Source organism: Artemia sp. Qi Xiang Cuo, chromosome 17, assembly GCF_049724085.1.
Source record: "Artemia sp. Qi Xiang Cuo chromosome 17, ASM4972408v1, whole genome shotgun sequence".
Taxonomy (NCBI): Eukaryota; Metazoa; Arthropoda; class Branchiopoda; order Anostraca; family Artemiidae; genus Artemia; species Artemia sp. Qi Xiang Cuo.
In genome coordinates, this window is record NC_142810.1 from 49,162,763 (window position 1) to 49,180,117 (window position 17,355).

At 38.5% G+C, this 17,355-nt stretch overlaps 1 protein-coding gene across 7 annotated transcripts in view; it reads right to left on the reverse strand.

The window, feature by feature from the left end:
• Positions 1-17,355, reverse strand: part of LOC148942297 (pickpocket protein 28-like) — a 171,897-nt gene that overhangs the window by 63,071 nt on the left and 91,471 nt on the right. For all 7 annotated transcript variants that reach the window (XM_089103145.1, XM_089103146.1, XM_089103147.1 and 4 more), the window contains 2 exons: positions 16,028-16,160; positions 13,070-13,346 (listed from right to left, as the gene is read on the reverse strand). In XM_089103145.1, the coding sequence (XP_088959271.1) occupies positions 13,070-13,346; positions 16,028-16,160 (410 nt within the window). The remainder of the gene's footprint in view (positions 1-13,069; positions 13,347-16,027; positions 16,161-17,355) is intronic.

A 17,355-nucleotide genomic window follows, 5' to 3' on the forward strand; every position in this document is an offset into this window, starting at 1 on the left:
GGGGGACCTTTGGGGACCGGGGGATGGGCTTTGGGGGTCCGGGGATGGCATTGGGGGGGCCGGGTGGGCCTTGGGGGCGCCGGGAGGGCCTTTGGGTGCCTGGGGGACATTTGGGGACCGGTGGAGGGCCTTTGGGACCCCGTTGGTCCATTGGGAGCTCGATGTGCCTTTGGGGGGCCCGGGGATGGCATTTGGGGGTCTGGGTGGGCCTTTGGGGCACCGGTGTCCCTTTGGGAGCTTGGGGGGGCCTTTGAGTGTCCGGGGGACAGTTGGGAGCCTGGGGGACATTTGGGGCCTGGGGATGGCCTTTGGGGGTCTGGGTGGGCCTTTGGGGGACCGGTGGAGGGCCTTTGGGAGTTTGGGGGGCTTTGAGGACCGGGGGCTTCCTTCGGGGTTGGGGTAGGAGGATTGGAACCCTTTGGGGTTGGGTTAGAGGACCTCACAACACTGTTCAAATGAAACTGGTGTATTATAACGACCACACTCAAATTCTCTTCTAAAATCTCTTCAAAAATCTTCTTTTAAAATGTCTCTATCTGTTTCGCCGAAATAGTTCCATAACCTGTCTAAAACGGTTTCGCCCAAATAATCCCTAAACGTAAATTCAGCGTGTTCCTTTGTTATTGGCATCTCTGCGCTAACGCATTTCAAATTAATATGAAACCTTTTCGCGCGCTAAAACAATTCATCGCTAAGATGTTTCTTGCCTAATTGTTTCCATGGCCTTTGGTTATTAATATCCTTTGGAGTTCGACCAGTAGAACTGTTCCCGAGGCAAAGACATTAATGATTTGGATCTATTCCTGGAGAAATGTTTCTAGGCGAAAATTTTTAAAGTCTGACAGATGATGTCATTGATTGATTGATCTGTCAAGAAAGGGGAAATTAATTTGTTGTTTCTAAGGAGAATTATTGATTCACGATAGGTGAATTGAGGTCGACAGCACAGGTGTTCTGACTCGTGACAGCACCATGTGGTTTATGGTTTTCTCAGTGAGAAAGTTCCTGTTTTTTCAAATTCTCACTGACAAAAACCATAAAAACATACAAAAATGTGAGAAAGTTCCTGTTTTTCAAATTCTCACTGACAAAAACCATAAAAACATACAAAAATGTGAGACAGTTCCTGTTTTTCAAATTCTCACTGACAAAAACCATAAAAACAGACATAAATGTGACAAAATTCATGGTTTTTCAAGTGAGAAAATTCCTGTTTTTTCATTCTCACTGAGAAAACCATAAGCCACGTGGTAATGTCACGAGTCAATAAGGCATCTCTACTATTTTGATTACTAAATATCGGCATATATATATTAAACTGACAATGCCCACTCATTTGTATTTTTTCAGTAAAGTACAAATTTTGTTTATGCATTAATTTAAGAGACAGGCCAGAATGTTCAACTACGTTGAGCAAAATGGATATCTCAAAATTTTGATTGGACGTGTTTTGGAAAACGGTAAGCGTGAGAGGGGCATCAGTCACTATCCAATCACTTTCAACTATTAAAAAAGGCACTAGCCCTTTCAATTTCCAATTGAATGAGCCCCTTTGAAGTTTCTACGACAACGCTTTCAATAAAAACTTTATATGCCCCAGGGCATAACTTACAACCCTTGCCCTGAGGGGTGTGGGGGGAGGTGTTGTCATCCTTAAAGACCTAATGTCCAAAACTGTCAACTACGTTAAGTAAAATAGCTATCTAAAAATTTTGATTGGATGTGTTTGGGGAAAAGGTGGGTTTGAAAGGGGGGTTAGTTGCCCTCAAATCACTTTCGACTATGAAAAAGGGTACTATCCCTTTGAATTTCAAATCAAATGAGCCCTTTTTCAAGTTTCTACGATAAAAGATTTCAATAAAAACCTTATATGCCCCCAGGGCATAACTTATAATCCTCGCCCTGAGGGTTTTGGGGGAGTATCCTCCTCAAAAGTATATTTTCTATCTGGAAATCAACTACGCTGAACAAAATGGCCATCTGAAAATTTTTATTGGATGTGGTTGGGGGAATGATGGGCGTGGGGGAGGGTTAGTTGCCCTCCAATCACTTTCGACTATTAAAAAGGGTACTAGCCCTTTGAATTTTGAATCGAATGAGTTTTTTTGAAGTTTATAAGACAACACCTTCTTTAAAAACCTTTAATGCCCCCAGGGCATAAATTAAAACCTTTACCCTCAGGGCTGTGGGGAAGGGTCCTCCTCAAAAACATATTTTATATCTGGAAATCAATTACGCTGAACAAAATTGCTATCTCAAAATTTTGATTGGACGTGTTTGGGGAAATGATGGGCGTAAGGGGAGGGGGACTAGTTGCCCTCCAATCACTTTCGACTATTAAAAAGGGCACTAGCCCTTTGTATTTCCAATCGAATGAGCCTTTTTTGAAGTTTCTACGACAAAGCTTTCTATAATGACCTTATATGCCCCCAGGGCATAACTTGAAACCCTTGCCCTGAGGGTTGTGGGGGAGTTTCCTCCTCAAAATATATTTTCTATCTCCAAATCAACTATGCTGAGCAAAATGGTTATCTCAAAATATTGATTGGATGTGTTTGGGGGAATGATGGCCGTGGGGATGGGGGCTAGTTGCCCTCCAATCACTTTTGACTATTAAAAAGGGCACTAGCCACTCCAATTTCCAATTGAATGAGCCCTTTTCAAAGTTTCTACGACAACTCCTTCGATACGAAGTGCCCAGCTGAAGAAAAAAAAAATTGTGCCCACATCGTTCTTTACTTAGGCAGCACTAGCGCGCTGCCTATGATTCTACCAAATTCTACCAAAATTCTACCGTAATTTTACTTAAAGCTACTGATACTATTTTCTTACATGAATAAATAAACAAATTATCATAAAAAAATTATTGATATTACCCGTAATTCTACCGAAATTCTACCAAAATTCTACCGTAATTCTACCAAATCCAGTGATACTAGTCTCTTACATGAATAGGTAAACAAATTATATTTAGAAATTATTGACATTTTTTGTAATCCTACCAAATTCTACCAAAATTCTACCCTAATCCGTCCCAAAGCCACTGTTACTAGTCTCTTAAATGAATAAATAAACAAATTATCCCGATAAATTTTTGACAATTCTTATAATTCTACCAAATTCTACCAAAATTCTATCGTAATTCTACCGAAAGCTACTGCTATTAGTCTCTTAAATGAATACATAAACAAATTATCAGCATAAATATTTGACATTACTCGTAATTCTACCAAATTCCACCAAAATTCTAGTGTAATTCTATCCAAACACTCTGATATTAGTGTCTAAATGAAAAAATAAAGAAATTATCACCAGAAATTATAGACATTAATGGTAATTCTACCAAGTTCTAACTAAATTCTACCGTAATTCTATCCAAATTCACTGTTACTTGTCTTTTAAATGAGTACATAAACAATTCATCACCAGAAATTATTGATATTACTCATAATACTACCTAATTCTACCAAAATTCTAGCACCCAGAATTAAGCAAACGCCCTTTCTCAATTGTACATTCTATATGTAAGCAATCAAAAAGTTGCATGATGTTTAACTGTTGCCCTTGGGCTTCAGGGGAGGGGGCTGAGGCATTCCCAGAGGAATAGTTATTTGAGCCGTTGGACGGTTTAAAACAATACGGCTATATCAAAATTCATATCACTGTTGAGGGGGCAGGCATCTAAAAAGAGCGAAGGGGGCTCGTTTCTTTCCGGTCGTTTTTGAAATCCCCTTCAACGTGCCCTCAACTTGACTTGACTTAAGTCTCCTGCTGGGTGCTACTCGGCGTAGAAAGTGACGTCTGCCCCCTCCATCCACTTCGGTCCATTGCAAGGGTTTGCGCTCCAGTCGGTCTGATATTTGCCATCGCTAGGAACTTGGATACGCTGTCGGACCATCGTTTCTTTGATTGGCCGCGAGGTCGCTTCCAACCAGCTATGAAAGGGTCAAAGTAAAAGATTGTCCTTACAGATAAGTGCAGGGACATTCAAAGTAGATGTCCAAACCACCGTAAGGTGCGCTCGGCTGCTTGGGTAGAAAACCAGGACTGTTTTGTGAGATGCAGTAGCTTCTCCTTACTCACAAAGTCGACCCACCGTAGACCCTCCATCCTTCTCAGACTCTTTGAGTGAAATATATCGATGGCCATTAGGGTTGCGGATGATGTTTGCCAAATCTCAGCTCCATAAAGCATTACAGAACCGACAAGGGCGTTGATATTTTACAGTTTGGTTGAACGATTGATATTCGATTTTTGCCATTCAACTGAGCCATCTGAAGTAATTGTGGATCCCAGATATGTGAACCTTTGGACAACTTCTTTGCTAGTTGTTTCGTTCAGACTGACTTGAGAAATGACAGCAGGAGAAGACGGGTCTATGACAATATTTTTCGGTTTATTCCAGTTTATCTGGAGTCTCACGTTTACGGCCCTTTCTAGTCAGATTTGAAGCGCTTCCAGCAACTGATCCATTGAGTCCGCTAGGATAGCCAGGTTGTCAGAAAAATCAGCATCTGAGATGAAGCGATATCCAAACTTAAGTCCAAAGTTGAGACGTGAAGTCGTCTTTGTCATTATGTGGTCTATGATGAAATTGAAGAATTCTGGGGCCTCTGCAGATCCCTGACGCACCCCTGTCGTGGTTCGGAAGAACAGGCTACGCCTGCAATTGACATGAGCACAGCTCTCTGTGCCATGGTATAAAGCTTTGAAGAGTCTGCAGTATTTCTCGTGGAGGCAAGTCGATGCTAAGATCTTCCAAAGTGCTTCTCGGTCCACTGAGTTGAGCGCAGCACGGAAGTCAACGAAGGCGAAAAAAGCCTTCTGGCGGAACTCTGTGGCTTAATCTATTATCTGTCTAATCGTGAAAAGATGCTCGATGGTGGAACGGTCAGACATAAAAGCAGCTGGTTTCGATCACCGAATCCTACGAACTACATTCCGACAACGATCCAGCAGGGCTATTGAGAAAAGTTTTCTTGTGGCTGACAGCAGAGTTATTCAACAGTAGTTTGAACAGTCCTTTCCAAACGGTAGGTGACACCTTTCCATCAACTCAGGAATTACCTCAGTTTTCAAATTGTGGAGAACAGAGTGTGGAGAAGTATGAGCATTGTAGAATCAGCATATTTCAGCAGTTCAGAGCTTAAGTCACAGATACCGGCAGCTTTGTAATTCTTCAACCTTTTAATTGCGTTTCCAATTTCTAAGGTGCTGAAACACTCATATGGAGGAACATCTGCTTCAGTTGTTTGACTAGTAGATTACATTGGACTATTATTTGGGGAGACAGACGGGCTAGTATTGTTTTAGAGTAAGTAGAAGTGGTCCTTCCACCTCTTAAAACAAGTACCATCATCAGCGACAAGTGTCCTATCCAGGGATAGGACAGGTTCCAATGTGGAAGTTTTATTTTCCCTAAGATCTCAGAGATGCTTAAACAGGCTACCCATGTCTTTCTTTTTTGCTTCTAGTTTAATTTCATCAGCTTTCCTTGTAACAAGTTGAGTTCGGTCCCGGTGAATGAGACTGTTTCGCACTCCATTAAGCCGCCGTTGAGTGACCGTGTCCGCAAGGAGTCTTGTCCTCCGTCTTTACTCTATAGCCCCCAGTGTTTAATTTGTTAGCCAAGATTTCTTTGAAAAAACTCTCTTGCCAAGCACCAATTGTGCTGCTTCACTTATCTGCGAATTCAAATACTCCCAGGCGTCTTCACTGCTACTAAGTATGCCAAGGTGCTCGAAGCGATTTTATACCTCAATACTATACTTCAGGCGAGTATTTAGCTCCTGGAGTTTCCCAATATCTGCAGTAACTGGCCTTCTTTCTGATCTTGAAGCCAGATATGGACTTCAGCACACACAAGCCTATGGTCTGCGTTCCCGAGCTCAGCTGATCTGTAAATTCTGCAGTTCTTCAGCGATTATCTCCAGCGTTTAGGCATAATAAAATAGTTGATCTTCTTCTTTGTGCAATTGTCATTTCGATAACACGTGTACTGGTGGATGGTTTTGTGTTTAAAGTAAGTGTTCGCAATAACAAGTTCATGGGATCGGCAAAGTTCAAGTAGGCAAAGACAACTGTCGTTAAGTGGGTCGGGAGGAACAGGGCAAATTGTGCCACACCAAACACCCCTATCATCACGCACTATTGTATTGAAGTCACAAAGAAGCACAGTTCTATCGTGAGAGGGGACTGTCGTGAGACATCTGGTAAGAGCACAGTAGAACTCTTCCTTAGTTGTGTCGTCAGAATCGTTGGTTGGCGCAGAGCATACGACAATAGTCATTTTACTATATTTGTGTCCAAAGTGGGCCTTCATTAGTCTGTCTGATATGGCTTCATGCAAGAGTATTGCCTTTTTGGCGAGAATATTTAGCGCAAGACCAACGCCATTCCTTCTCGTGATCCCTCAATAACAGAGCAACGAGGGATTGCTGTTTATTTTCTCTTCTCCGCTTCCGGTAAGACGAGTTTCCGTTAGACCAGCAATCACCACTTTATTCTTATGCAGCTCTACAGAAAGAAGGTTCTTTAATGGAGGTGCAATGAGAGTCAAAACATTCCAGGTGGATATCCGAAGTCCCCTTTGGTCCAGGAGATATAGTTTGTCAGTCTTTTTGACGTTGTCAGCATGTCTGTTGACGCGCGATGGTCGACATCTTAAAAGGTAGTCCTGATCAGAGGCTATTTGATCACTTTTCGTAACAATTTATTTGTTAATTTAATTGATTAATGTTACGTAATGAGAGCAAACACGTGGATGTTACGTAATGACGACGCACACGTGGATGTTAAGTAATGACGGGGCGCACATGGGGTGTTACGTAATGACTGGCTCACACATGGGAATGACGCATTCTCACGTGACATTTTTCTTCGGGCCCCGTGGGGAGCACATGCTTGTGACTGAGCACGGCACAGACGTGAGTGTTGCGTAATGACAGCGCCAAGCAGAGTAATTGTATTAAAACATTTTTTCCAAGACGTTTTTCAAGACATTTCAAGAAGTTTCTCTTCAAGACGATTCAAGACATCTCAAGACTTTTTCTCCATTTTTCTTCAAGATATTTTAAGACATTTGAAGAGTTTTTAATTTCCAAGACATTTTTTCAACATTTCTTTAGTTCTTGCGTATGGGGAATGTTTATGTATGACACATTCTAGCGTGACCTGTTTCTTCAGGTCCCATGGGGGTTCCCCGGTTGAAACTGAGGAGGACACACACGTGGGTTGTTACATAATACTTTTTTGAAACTTCATTTATCTTTCAATACTTTTTTTTCTTAGAGAACCTTTATATTCTAATGAATTTCTTGTCCCCCATTAGGGTTCAAAGGGACCATTTTCATCCAATGGAATGGAGCGTTAATCATCTTGACTATGAACGCCTTTCTAATATTATGGCTCGGCTAATACACTCTATGAAGTAACCTTTGCACGCAAGGAGCGCCCCTTTCGCGCATGCTAGAATGACGATAGCGTGTTTCCTATAGCTGCAATAATTGACAAACAAAGGGGGAAAATCGATTACTAGAAATTGCTTAAATTTATATCATCTGCACATTAAGTAATGCCTTTAGAGAATGTTACCTGATAATATTGCGGGTTGCTTTTAGCGTAATTTATAGTTATAAAGATGAGAGGGTTACAAGATGCTTAAATTACGTAAGTGTTTACATATTGAAGAATCTTCCTGGAACATGGAATCTAAAAAGACAAAGACTTTTGTAAATACAGAATTTATTGACAAAAAATATAAAATCATGAGATGACACAAAAAAGCACTTAAAACTTAACAAACGAAAAAACGATACATGCAATGGCCTATAAAGGATAAAAAACGCTATAAAATCATAAAATCACAGAAAAAGCATTTAAAACTGAACAAATGGAAAAAAATAAAAACAGAAAAAGGCTTATAAAGAATAAAATATATACAAAAACATTCATGAATTAAAGCAAGGCGGGGGTGCTAGCAATCATTTCCAGGGAATGGATTGATATTAGAGGTAAATTTAAGCTCTATTGAGGTACTTCTGAAAGCTGTTAATGAAAATGCTACGTTTTATTAAGCCAAGAGTGTGAATATTCACCCCACCGTGAAAAAATCTTTTTTGTCCGTGGTATCCCTGTGATACATATTTTCATTCCAAATCCATCTTTTTTTCCCAGAGATTATTGACATTAATCGTAATTCTACCCAAATTCTACCAAAATTCTACCGTAATTCTACCCAAAGCCAATGATACTAGTCTCTTAAATGAATATATGAGCATTTTATCTCCATAAATTAAAAGATCTAACGTTTGCCCGTAAATTATTGACATTACTCATAATTCTACCAAATTCTACCAAAATTCTACAGTAATTCTATCCAAAGCCACTGTTACTCGTGTCTTAAATTAGAACATAAACACATTATTACCAGAAATTATTAACATTACTCGTAATTCTACCAAATTCTACCAAAATTCTATCGTAATTCTGTTACCAGTCTCTTAAATTAATGCATAAACAAATTATCACCAGAAATTATTCACATTACTCATAATTCTACCACATTCTACCAATATTCTACCGTAATTCTATCTAAACATACTCACATTGGTCTCTTAAATGAAGACATAAACAATGTATCACCAGAAATTATTGACATTACTCATAATTCTACCAAATTCCACCAAAACTCTATCGTAATTCAATCCAAAGCGACTGATAATAGTTTCTTAAGTAAATACATAAACGAATCATCACCAGAAATTATTGACATAACTCATAATTATACCAAATTCTATTAAAATTCTACCGTAATTCTATCCAAACACACTGATATTAGTCTCTTAAATAAAGACATAGACAAATTATCACTAGAAATTATTGACATTACTCGTAATTCTACCAAATTCTACCAAAATCTATCGTAATTCTAGTCAAAGCCCCTGTTTGTCTTCCCAAAATTAAACATTCCCTTTGATGCAACATCTGTTGGCTGTTTAAAACAGGGCTGTCATGGGAATCCGGACCTATTATACAGGTATCTAGGTATCTTTGTATCAAGGTTGAACCTGGCTCTAATCAGACTCCAGGGCTAAAGTTCGTTGGGTTAGCAGCCCTCCACCTAAAATAAATTGTTACAAAAAGTGATCAAATAGCCTCGGATCAGGACTACTTTTTAAGATCTCGACCATCGCCTGTCAACGGACATGCTGACGACGTCAGATAGACTGACAAACTAAATCTCCTGGACCACAGGGGGCTTTGGATATCCACCTGGAATGTTTTGACTCTCATTGCACCCCCATTAAAGAACCTTCTTTCTGTAGAGCTCAATAAGAATAAAGTGGCGATTGCTGGTCTAACAGAAACCCGTCTTACCGGAAGCGGAGAAGAGAAAATAGACAGCAATCCCTCGTTGCTCTGGTCTTGAGGGATAACGAGAAGGAATGGCGTTGGTCTTGCGCTAAATACTCTCGCAAGAAAGGTATTACTCTTGCATGAAGCCATATCAGACAGACTAATGAAGGCCCACTTTGAATACAAATATGGTAAAATGACTGTTGTCATATGCTCTGCCCCGACCAACGATTCCGACGACTCAGTAAAGGAAGAGTTCTACTGTGCTCCTGCCAGATGTCTCACGACAGTCCCCCCACACGATAGAACTGTGCTTCTTGGTGACTTCAACACAACAGTGCGTGATTACAGGTGTGTTTGGCGTGAAACAATTGGCCCTATTTCTTCCGACCCACTTAACGACAATTGTCTTCGCCTACTTGAACTATGCTGATCCCATGACCTTGTCATCCCAAACACTTACTTTAAACACAAAACCATCCACCAGTACACGTGTTATAGTAATGACAGTTGCACAAAAAAGATGATCAATTACGTTATTATGCCTAAACGCTCGAGATCATCGCTGAAGAACTGCAGAATTTACAGATCAGTTGAGCTTGGGAACGTAGACCATAGGCTTGTGTGTGCTGAAGTCCTTATCTGGCTTCAAGGACAACGATCAGAAAGAAGGCCAGTTACTGCAGATATTGGGAAACTCCAGGAGCTGAATACTCGCCTGAAGTATAGTATTGAAGTATAAAATCGCTTTGAGCACCTTGGCATACTTAGCAGCAGTGAAGAAACCAGGGAGTATTTGAATTTGCAGATAAGTGAAGCAGCACAATTGGTGCTTGGCAAGAGAGGTTTTTCAAAGAAATCTTGGCTAACAAATTAAACACTGGAGGTCACAGAGCAAAGACGGAGGACAAGACTCCTTGCGGACATGGTAATTCAACGGAGGCTTAACAGTCGGAGGCTGGAGTGCGAAACAGTCTCATTCACCGGGACCGAACTCAACTTGTTACAGGAAAAGCTGATGAAATTTAACTAGCAGCAAAAAAGAACGACATGGGTAGCTTGTCTAAGCATCTCTGAGATCTAAGGGAAAATAAAAATCCCACATTGGAACCTGTCCTATCCCTGGATAGGACACTTGTCTCTGATGAGAGTACTTGTTTTGAGAGGTGGAAGGACCACTTTTACTTACTGTTAAATAATACTAGCCCGTCTGTCTCCCCAAATAATAGTTCCATCCAATCTACTAGTCAAGGACCTGAAGCAGATATTCCTCCATATGAGTCTTTCAGCCCCTTAGAAATTGGAAACGCAGTTAAAAGGCTGAAGAATTAGAAAGCTGCTGGTATCTGTGACTTAATCTCTGAATTTCGGAAATATGCTGATCCTACAATGCTCATGCTTCTCCACACTTGGTTCACCACAATTTGGAAAACTGAGATAATTCCTGAGGATTGATGGAAAGGTCTCACCTACCCAGTGGAAAGGACTGTTCAAACTACCGTTGAATAACTCTGCTGTCAGTCACAAAAAAACTCTTCTCAATGGTCCTGCTGGATCGTTGTCAGAATGTAGTTCGTAGGATTTGGTGACCGGAACAAGCTGCTTTTATGTCGGACCGTTCCACCATCGAGCAGCTTTTCAGGATTAGACAGATAATGGAAAAAGCCACAGAGTTTTGCCAGAAGGCTTTTTTCGCCTTCGTTGATTTCCCTGCTGCGCTCGACTCAGTGGACCGAGAAGCACTTTGGAAGGTTTTAGCATCGACTGGCCTCCCCGAGAAATACTGCAGATTCTTCAAAGCTTTACACCATGGCAGAGAGAGCTGTGTTCCTGTCAGTTGGCGGCGTAGCCCATTCTTCCGAATCACGGCAGGGGTGCGTCAAGGATGTACAGAGGCCCCAGAATTCTTTATTTCATCGTAGACCATGTAATGACAAAGACGACTTCACGTCTCAACTTTGGACTTAAGTTTGGAGATCACTTCATCTCAGGTGCTGATTTCGCTGACAACTTGGCTATTCTAGCGGACTCAATGGATCAGTTGCTGGAAGCGCTTCAAATCTGACTAGAAAGGGCCGCAAACGTGGGACTCCAGATAAACTGGAATAAAACGAAAATTATGGTCATAGACCCGTCTTCTCCTGCTGTCATTTCTCCAGTCAGTCTGAACGAAACAACTAGCAAAGATTTGTCCAAAGGTTCACATACCTGGGATCCACAGTTTCTTCAGATGGCTCGGTTGAACGGCAAAAATCTAATATCAGTCGTTCAACCAAACTGCGAATTATCACTGCCCTTGTCAAGCATCAGCCGCAACCCTAATGGCCATCGATATATTTCACTCAAAGAGTCTGAGAAGGATAGAGGGTCTACGGTGGATCGACTTTGTGAGTAAAGAGAAGCTACTGCATCTCACAAAACAGTCCTGGTCTTCTACCCAATCAGCTGAGCGTACCTTACGATGGTTTGGACACCTACTTTGAATGTCTCTGCAATTACCTGCAAAGACGATCTTAGACTTTGACCCTATCATAGCTGGTTGGAAGCAACATCGTGGCCGATCAAAGAAACGATGATTCGATAGCGTATCCGAGGTCCCATCGATGGCAAATATCAGACCGACTGGAGATCAAACCCTTGCAATGGACCGAAGTGGATGGAGGTGGCAGACGTCACTATCTGCGCCGAGTAGCACCCGGCAGGAGACCTAAGTCAAGTCAAATTGAGGGCACGTTGAGGGGGATTTAAAAAAAGACCAGAAAGAAACGAGCCCCCTTCGCTCTTTTTAGATGCCTGCCCCCTCAAGAGTGATATAAATTTTGATATAGCCGTATTGTTCTAAGCCGTCCAACGGCTCAAATAACCATTCTTCTGGGAATGCCTCAGTCCCCCTCCCCTCAAGCCCAGGGGCAACAGTTAAAAATCATGCAACTTACTGATTGTTTACATATAGAATGTACAATTGAGAAAGGGGGTATGTTTAATTCTAGGTATATAAGAAGAGGCTAAGAGTACAAAGGTAAAACTTCACGGATTGTTAAGAGAAGTATCAGGAGGGCGCATTTGTAATATCTTAAGAATGGCCAAGGGTGTAAACACAAAATTTTCAGGGCCACTTCTGCTAATATTATTGCAACTGCTACTACTTGTGACTGTGACTGCGACTATCTACAACTGCAACTAATTGAGACTACTTGTGGCTGCAGATTCTTGAATCTGTGGCTGCGACTATTTGCGTAACTGCTTGTGATTGCGACTATATGCGAAATTTTTAAATCTTTTTCACAGGGGAAAGGATAGAAATTTTTCGTCTTTCGTTATTACAAAAACCATAGGAGAGCAGATTACAGAATTCCAAAACTCACAAAGGGAATGTAAGCCTTACAGAATGAAAAAAGGAGAAAAAACATTAAAGTTGCAGAGAAAAACTAAGGTAGCTCACATTGCTTTTATATCGGCAAAAATAAAAAGGGGTTAGATTGGTGACATTGCCCTGTGACAAGTTTTGAAATAATCAAAAGTTCCACACTTTGAAATATACTGAAAAATGACACGTCGCTGCCAAAGCCTGCTCTTCAGACAGTTACCTTTTAAAAAATGTTGGCAGGCTTGTGTCTTTCCAAGAATCTTCTATGGGAACCGACAATTTTTTAGATAAGTGTAATACTAGATAATAATGATGAGTATAATGATGTTGGAGATAAATACTTACCACTTCTGTAAAAAGGCTTGCATCCACAGCTACCATTTTGCTCCAAAAAGGAAGAGAAGCAATCATAAAAGCACAGTGACCTTGAATAAATTTTAAAATATTTCAGCTTTCTGTCTTGGTTAAAGCAACAGTGCCTTTTTTCAAAAGCTATAGCCTTAACAGCTGACGAACTTTCTATTTTGGTAAGACGAACAAGGATGTATGTTTCTTGTCCCCCTGTGACTGTAAACCCGTGCTGCGTGGTATCGGGTATCTCCAGCGGGTCGTGAACAAGCACCTAAAACAATACAAAAAACGAAATGCTTTAAGTTTCGTTAAATCAGGTGTATACGCCAAGAGGATCCACTTATAAGTTAGCTCAGAGTTTGGGCAAATCTAATCCAAAGTTTTAGGAAAGAAATATATTCATTTTAGTAAAGGAACGGATTTAACACTTATGAAAAAGACAATAAAGGAGAAATATACCGCGAAAGTCTCAACTATATACTTGACTTGACTACAGTTTCGTAAGTTTGTTTTATTAGTGCAAATGTTGACCAAGGCTATGATGACCATAGTCCCAAAAATCAGAAATAATTTGGAATTTGAGGGTCGGGTTTGTGTCTCAAAGGATTGCTGAAACAGCCTTATTTGTGTAATAAAATAAAAAAGGAATAAGAGAGTTTCAGACATGTAGAGAATAATTTCTTAGACCACACTGCCTTTCCATGACAGAATTTAATAAATGAAAATATAAACAAAAAGGGTATAATATTTAAACAAAGCAGTGGAACGAAAAACAACAAACTTTAAATAATACAAATCCGAAAATTTTGACTCTATGTCCGGGAGCCTTTATTAACTAAAAAAATAAATTCAGCATAATTAAACACAACATATAAAAAAGACAAAAAAACGACAAAAAAATGATTAAATAAAACTCACATCTTATTAACTTCAAAATGTCACTGCTTTTCGTCTTTCTTTTTCTGTGTATGCTGTACTTAATTTAACTTAATTAATTTCTTTTCCGTTGATAAAGGCTCCCGGACGTGGAGTCGAAATATTCAGATTTAATTATTTAAAGTTTCTGTTGCTGTTGTTTTGTTCAATTACTCTTTGTTCAAACATTACACCCGTTTTTTTCTCTATATTTTCGTTTATTAAATTCTGAAACACGTAATGCTAAATTTGGAATTTGAAATGTGAGAAGTTTGGGTACTTGTTAATTAGACTAAACATACCCAACATACCCAAGAATCGAAGTTAGGTTAATGCTAATGATATATGACATTCATATCACCTTTTATTTATACAGTTACATAGTTTGGGCTATAAATTTGCACATTAGGGGTTTGGGGGGTGGGGGGTAAAGTATTTGGACAGTGCCCCTAGCCTAACTTTACCCTCCCCCTAATGTGCAAATATATAGCACAAATAATACAAGTCCAATGAATTCTGTCACCCGTCATTTGTCTTTTTGGCTATGAAACCGGTTTTCTGAGATCTATCTTAAGCATAATTCTTGAGTATGTTTTATTTGATTAACAAGTTCCGGAGTTGAAAACAACAGTTCAAATTCTCTAGCTTCAGACTACAAAGGCCTTATATGAAAAGTTGGAAACATTAGAAACAGAGTTTTAACGAGGAATACACTCATCTGCAGATATGTCGTTTTGGTTGTAGCGGTCATAAAACTTAAATTGAAACGTCGATGAAAATCAGCAATATGCAAGCATTAAGAAGCAGTGGCATAATTTCGTCAAAATTCTGGAGGAGGGGGGAAATTCGAGCCAATTTTCCCAAATCAATTGAAAATGACTGTAAAAACTAAAACATAATCCATTTGGTACCAAAAAGGTACTTTTTAGTACTATAAAAGTACTATAAAGGTACTTTATAGTACTATAAAGGTAAATATGTACTAAAAATACTGATCTATTTCTGTTAATGCTTGAATTATGCAGGTTTATGTTAGTTTTGACAAAATTTGGGAATAAACTAAATCTTAGCTAGGAGGGGGCTAACTCGGCTCTGGGGAGGGAGGGGGGCAAACCGAGGTCTGAGAGAGGTAGTTGCCCCCCTGCCTCATAGCAAATTACGCCCCTGTTAAGAAACTGTACCAAACAACTTTTCTTTGAAGGTGTATTTTTCTTTGGGAATTAACATATTGTTAATGCTTGAAGCTTTAGCGACAGTACTGTCAAATTTGACTAGTCAGTTTTACTTATTAATTTTCATGACTCAACATGAGAGAACTGAAGGAAATGTGACACTGCTTAAAAAACTTCATAATTTTGAAGGACCACAATGGAAATTTTTTCTAATTTGCAATCAGAATAAATCCCAACAAGTCTAGTTTATTGTAATATCCTTCCTACTTTGCCAAATATTGACAATTTAGTTTTCTGTGTTTACGGTAGTATTCTCATGAATATTGATTTTGGGAAATTTTGTAGAAATTAATTTTCTTTCACTGTACATTAAATATTAAGAGACATAGAAATCACTGACTGTAGGTTATGATAACTTTTAGGATGGCTAAAAGAATTTATTATATAAATTATAAAATAAAGTTTCTATTCAAAGTTTATTATATAAATTTTCAAAGAAATATATTATATTTATATATATATATATATATATATATATATATATATATATATATATATATATATATATATATATATATATATATATATATATATATATATATATATATATATATATATATATATATATATATATATATATATATATATATATATATATATATATATATATATATATATATATATATATATATATAGTACATATCAATAAAATATAATCATATTTATAGTTAAATATATTCTATTATTACATTAATGTATAAATTTTGTTATATTTTGTTACATCATTTAATACTCATTAGGGACATCTATCCTCTTGACTTCCTATTTAGGTTTTCTTAATTCCTTATTTTGAAAAGGCACTTACTTTTAATCCTGTTCGCATTGTCTTCCCAACTCCGACTGAATCATTATTGTTTAAATCAACTATAATTGAAAGTCCTTGAAATGCACTGGCTTTCCAGAGACCTTTCCCTTCCCTTTCTTCATCATCTGAGTCTCTATAAAACAATTTGAAATAGTGAGTAACAGTTTTTAAAACAGTAAATGACATTCCAATTTTTTTCTGTTCCTGTTCTTATTTCGTTGTAGAGAAGAATTTTGCTATTAAATTATTATTATTTGATATGTTTTTATGCTGATAATTTTATAAGTAAATTTAAAATGGACAAAGGTATCTACGCTCCTCTGGCCAGCGCTCCCTTCAAAGTCTCGCTATCCAATTTTCACATGTATAATCGTATTATACTTTTTTCTACGTTAGATAACTCGCGGAACTCCTAAGGAGTGGTTTTAACCGATATAACCTTCAAAGATTGCACTTTTCTAAAAAAAAAAGTCATTCACGTTTCTGTTTTCATTATTAAAAAGCTCATACTTTGTGGTTTTGTTTTTTCTCCATATAAGTTTCTTTTTGGAACAGTTAATTCAACTTTGTTGATCGAACGAAGATTAAATTTTCATCATTGCTTTCTCTACTTTGTATAAAATATTCTCATTCATAAAGAATTTTTTTTTTATGAAAATTTTTCTATTTCTATTCCTTAACTAGCTCTCATTTGAGTATGAATGAGAGCTCTACCGAAGGTTCGAGATATTGACAATCTGGGGTGATGATTCTTTTTTTTAGCTTTGCTTTAGTTTTTATTGCATATTCCGTTAGTTTTATATTGTTTCAAAATGATTTATGCTTGTTGTTGGTTTGTCATGTGCCATACACTAATTTCTTTCTGTTTTTTATTCCTTCTGTTCATTCTAACACTGTTGAAGAGGATCTTGATGTCTTAGCTTTTACAGATAATTTATACAGACAGTTAATTTGTATCGATAGAGGTAGATGGTTAGGATCTCCACTCCCTCATAAATTTATATCCCCTTTCCTACTCCTGACAGGGAAATCCTTACTTGCATTGCCTCATAGTGGCATTAGGGGGAGCCTTTTACTAGTTTTCATAACCAAAACTGTAGCTGCTAATTGTGCTGAAGGGTGAGCTTGAGGAGTCACACCCCTGGAGGAAATTGTAGCCTAGTAAATGACACAGTAGTAGTTACTAATAGAGGTAGATATATTAACTTTTGTTGGTAATTATGCGCTAGCTTGTGGCTAGCAACCAAAAAGTATGGAGCTAGTTAGCCGAAAAATTTTGTTGAACGGAGCTTCAGCTACTTGAACCGAAATATTTAGCACTGAAAGTA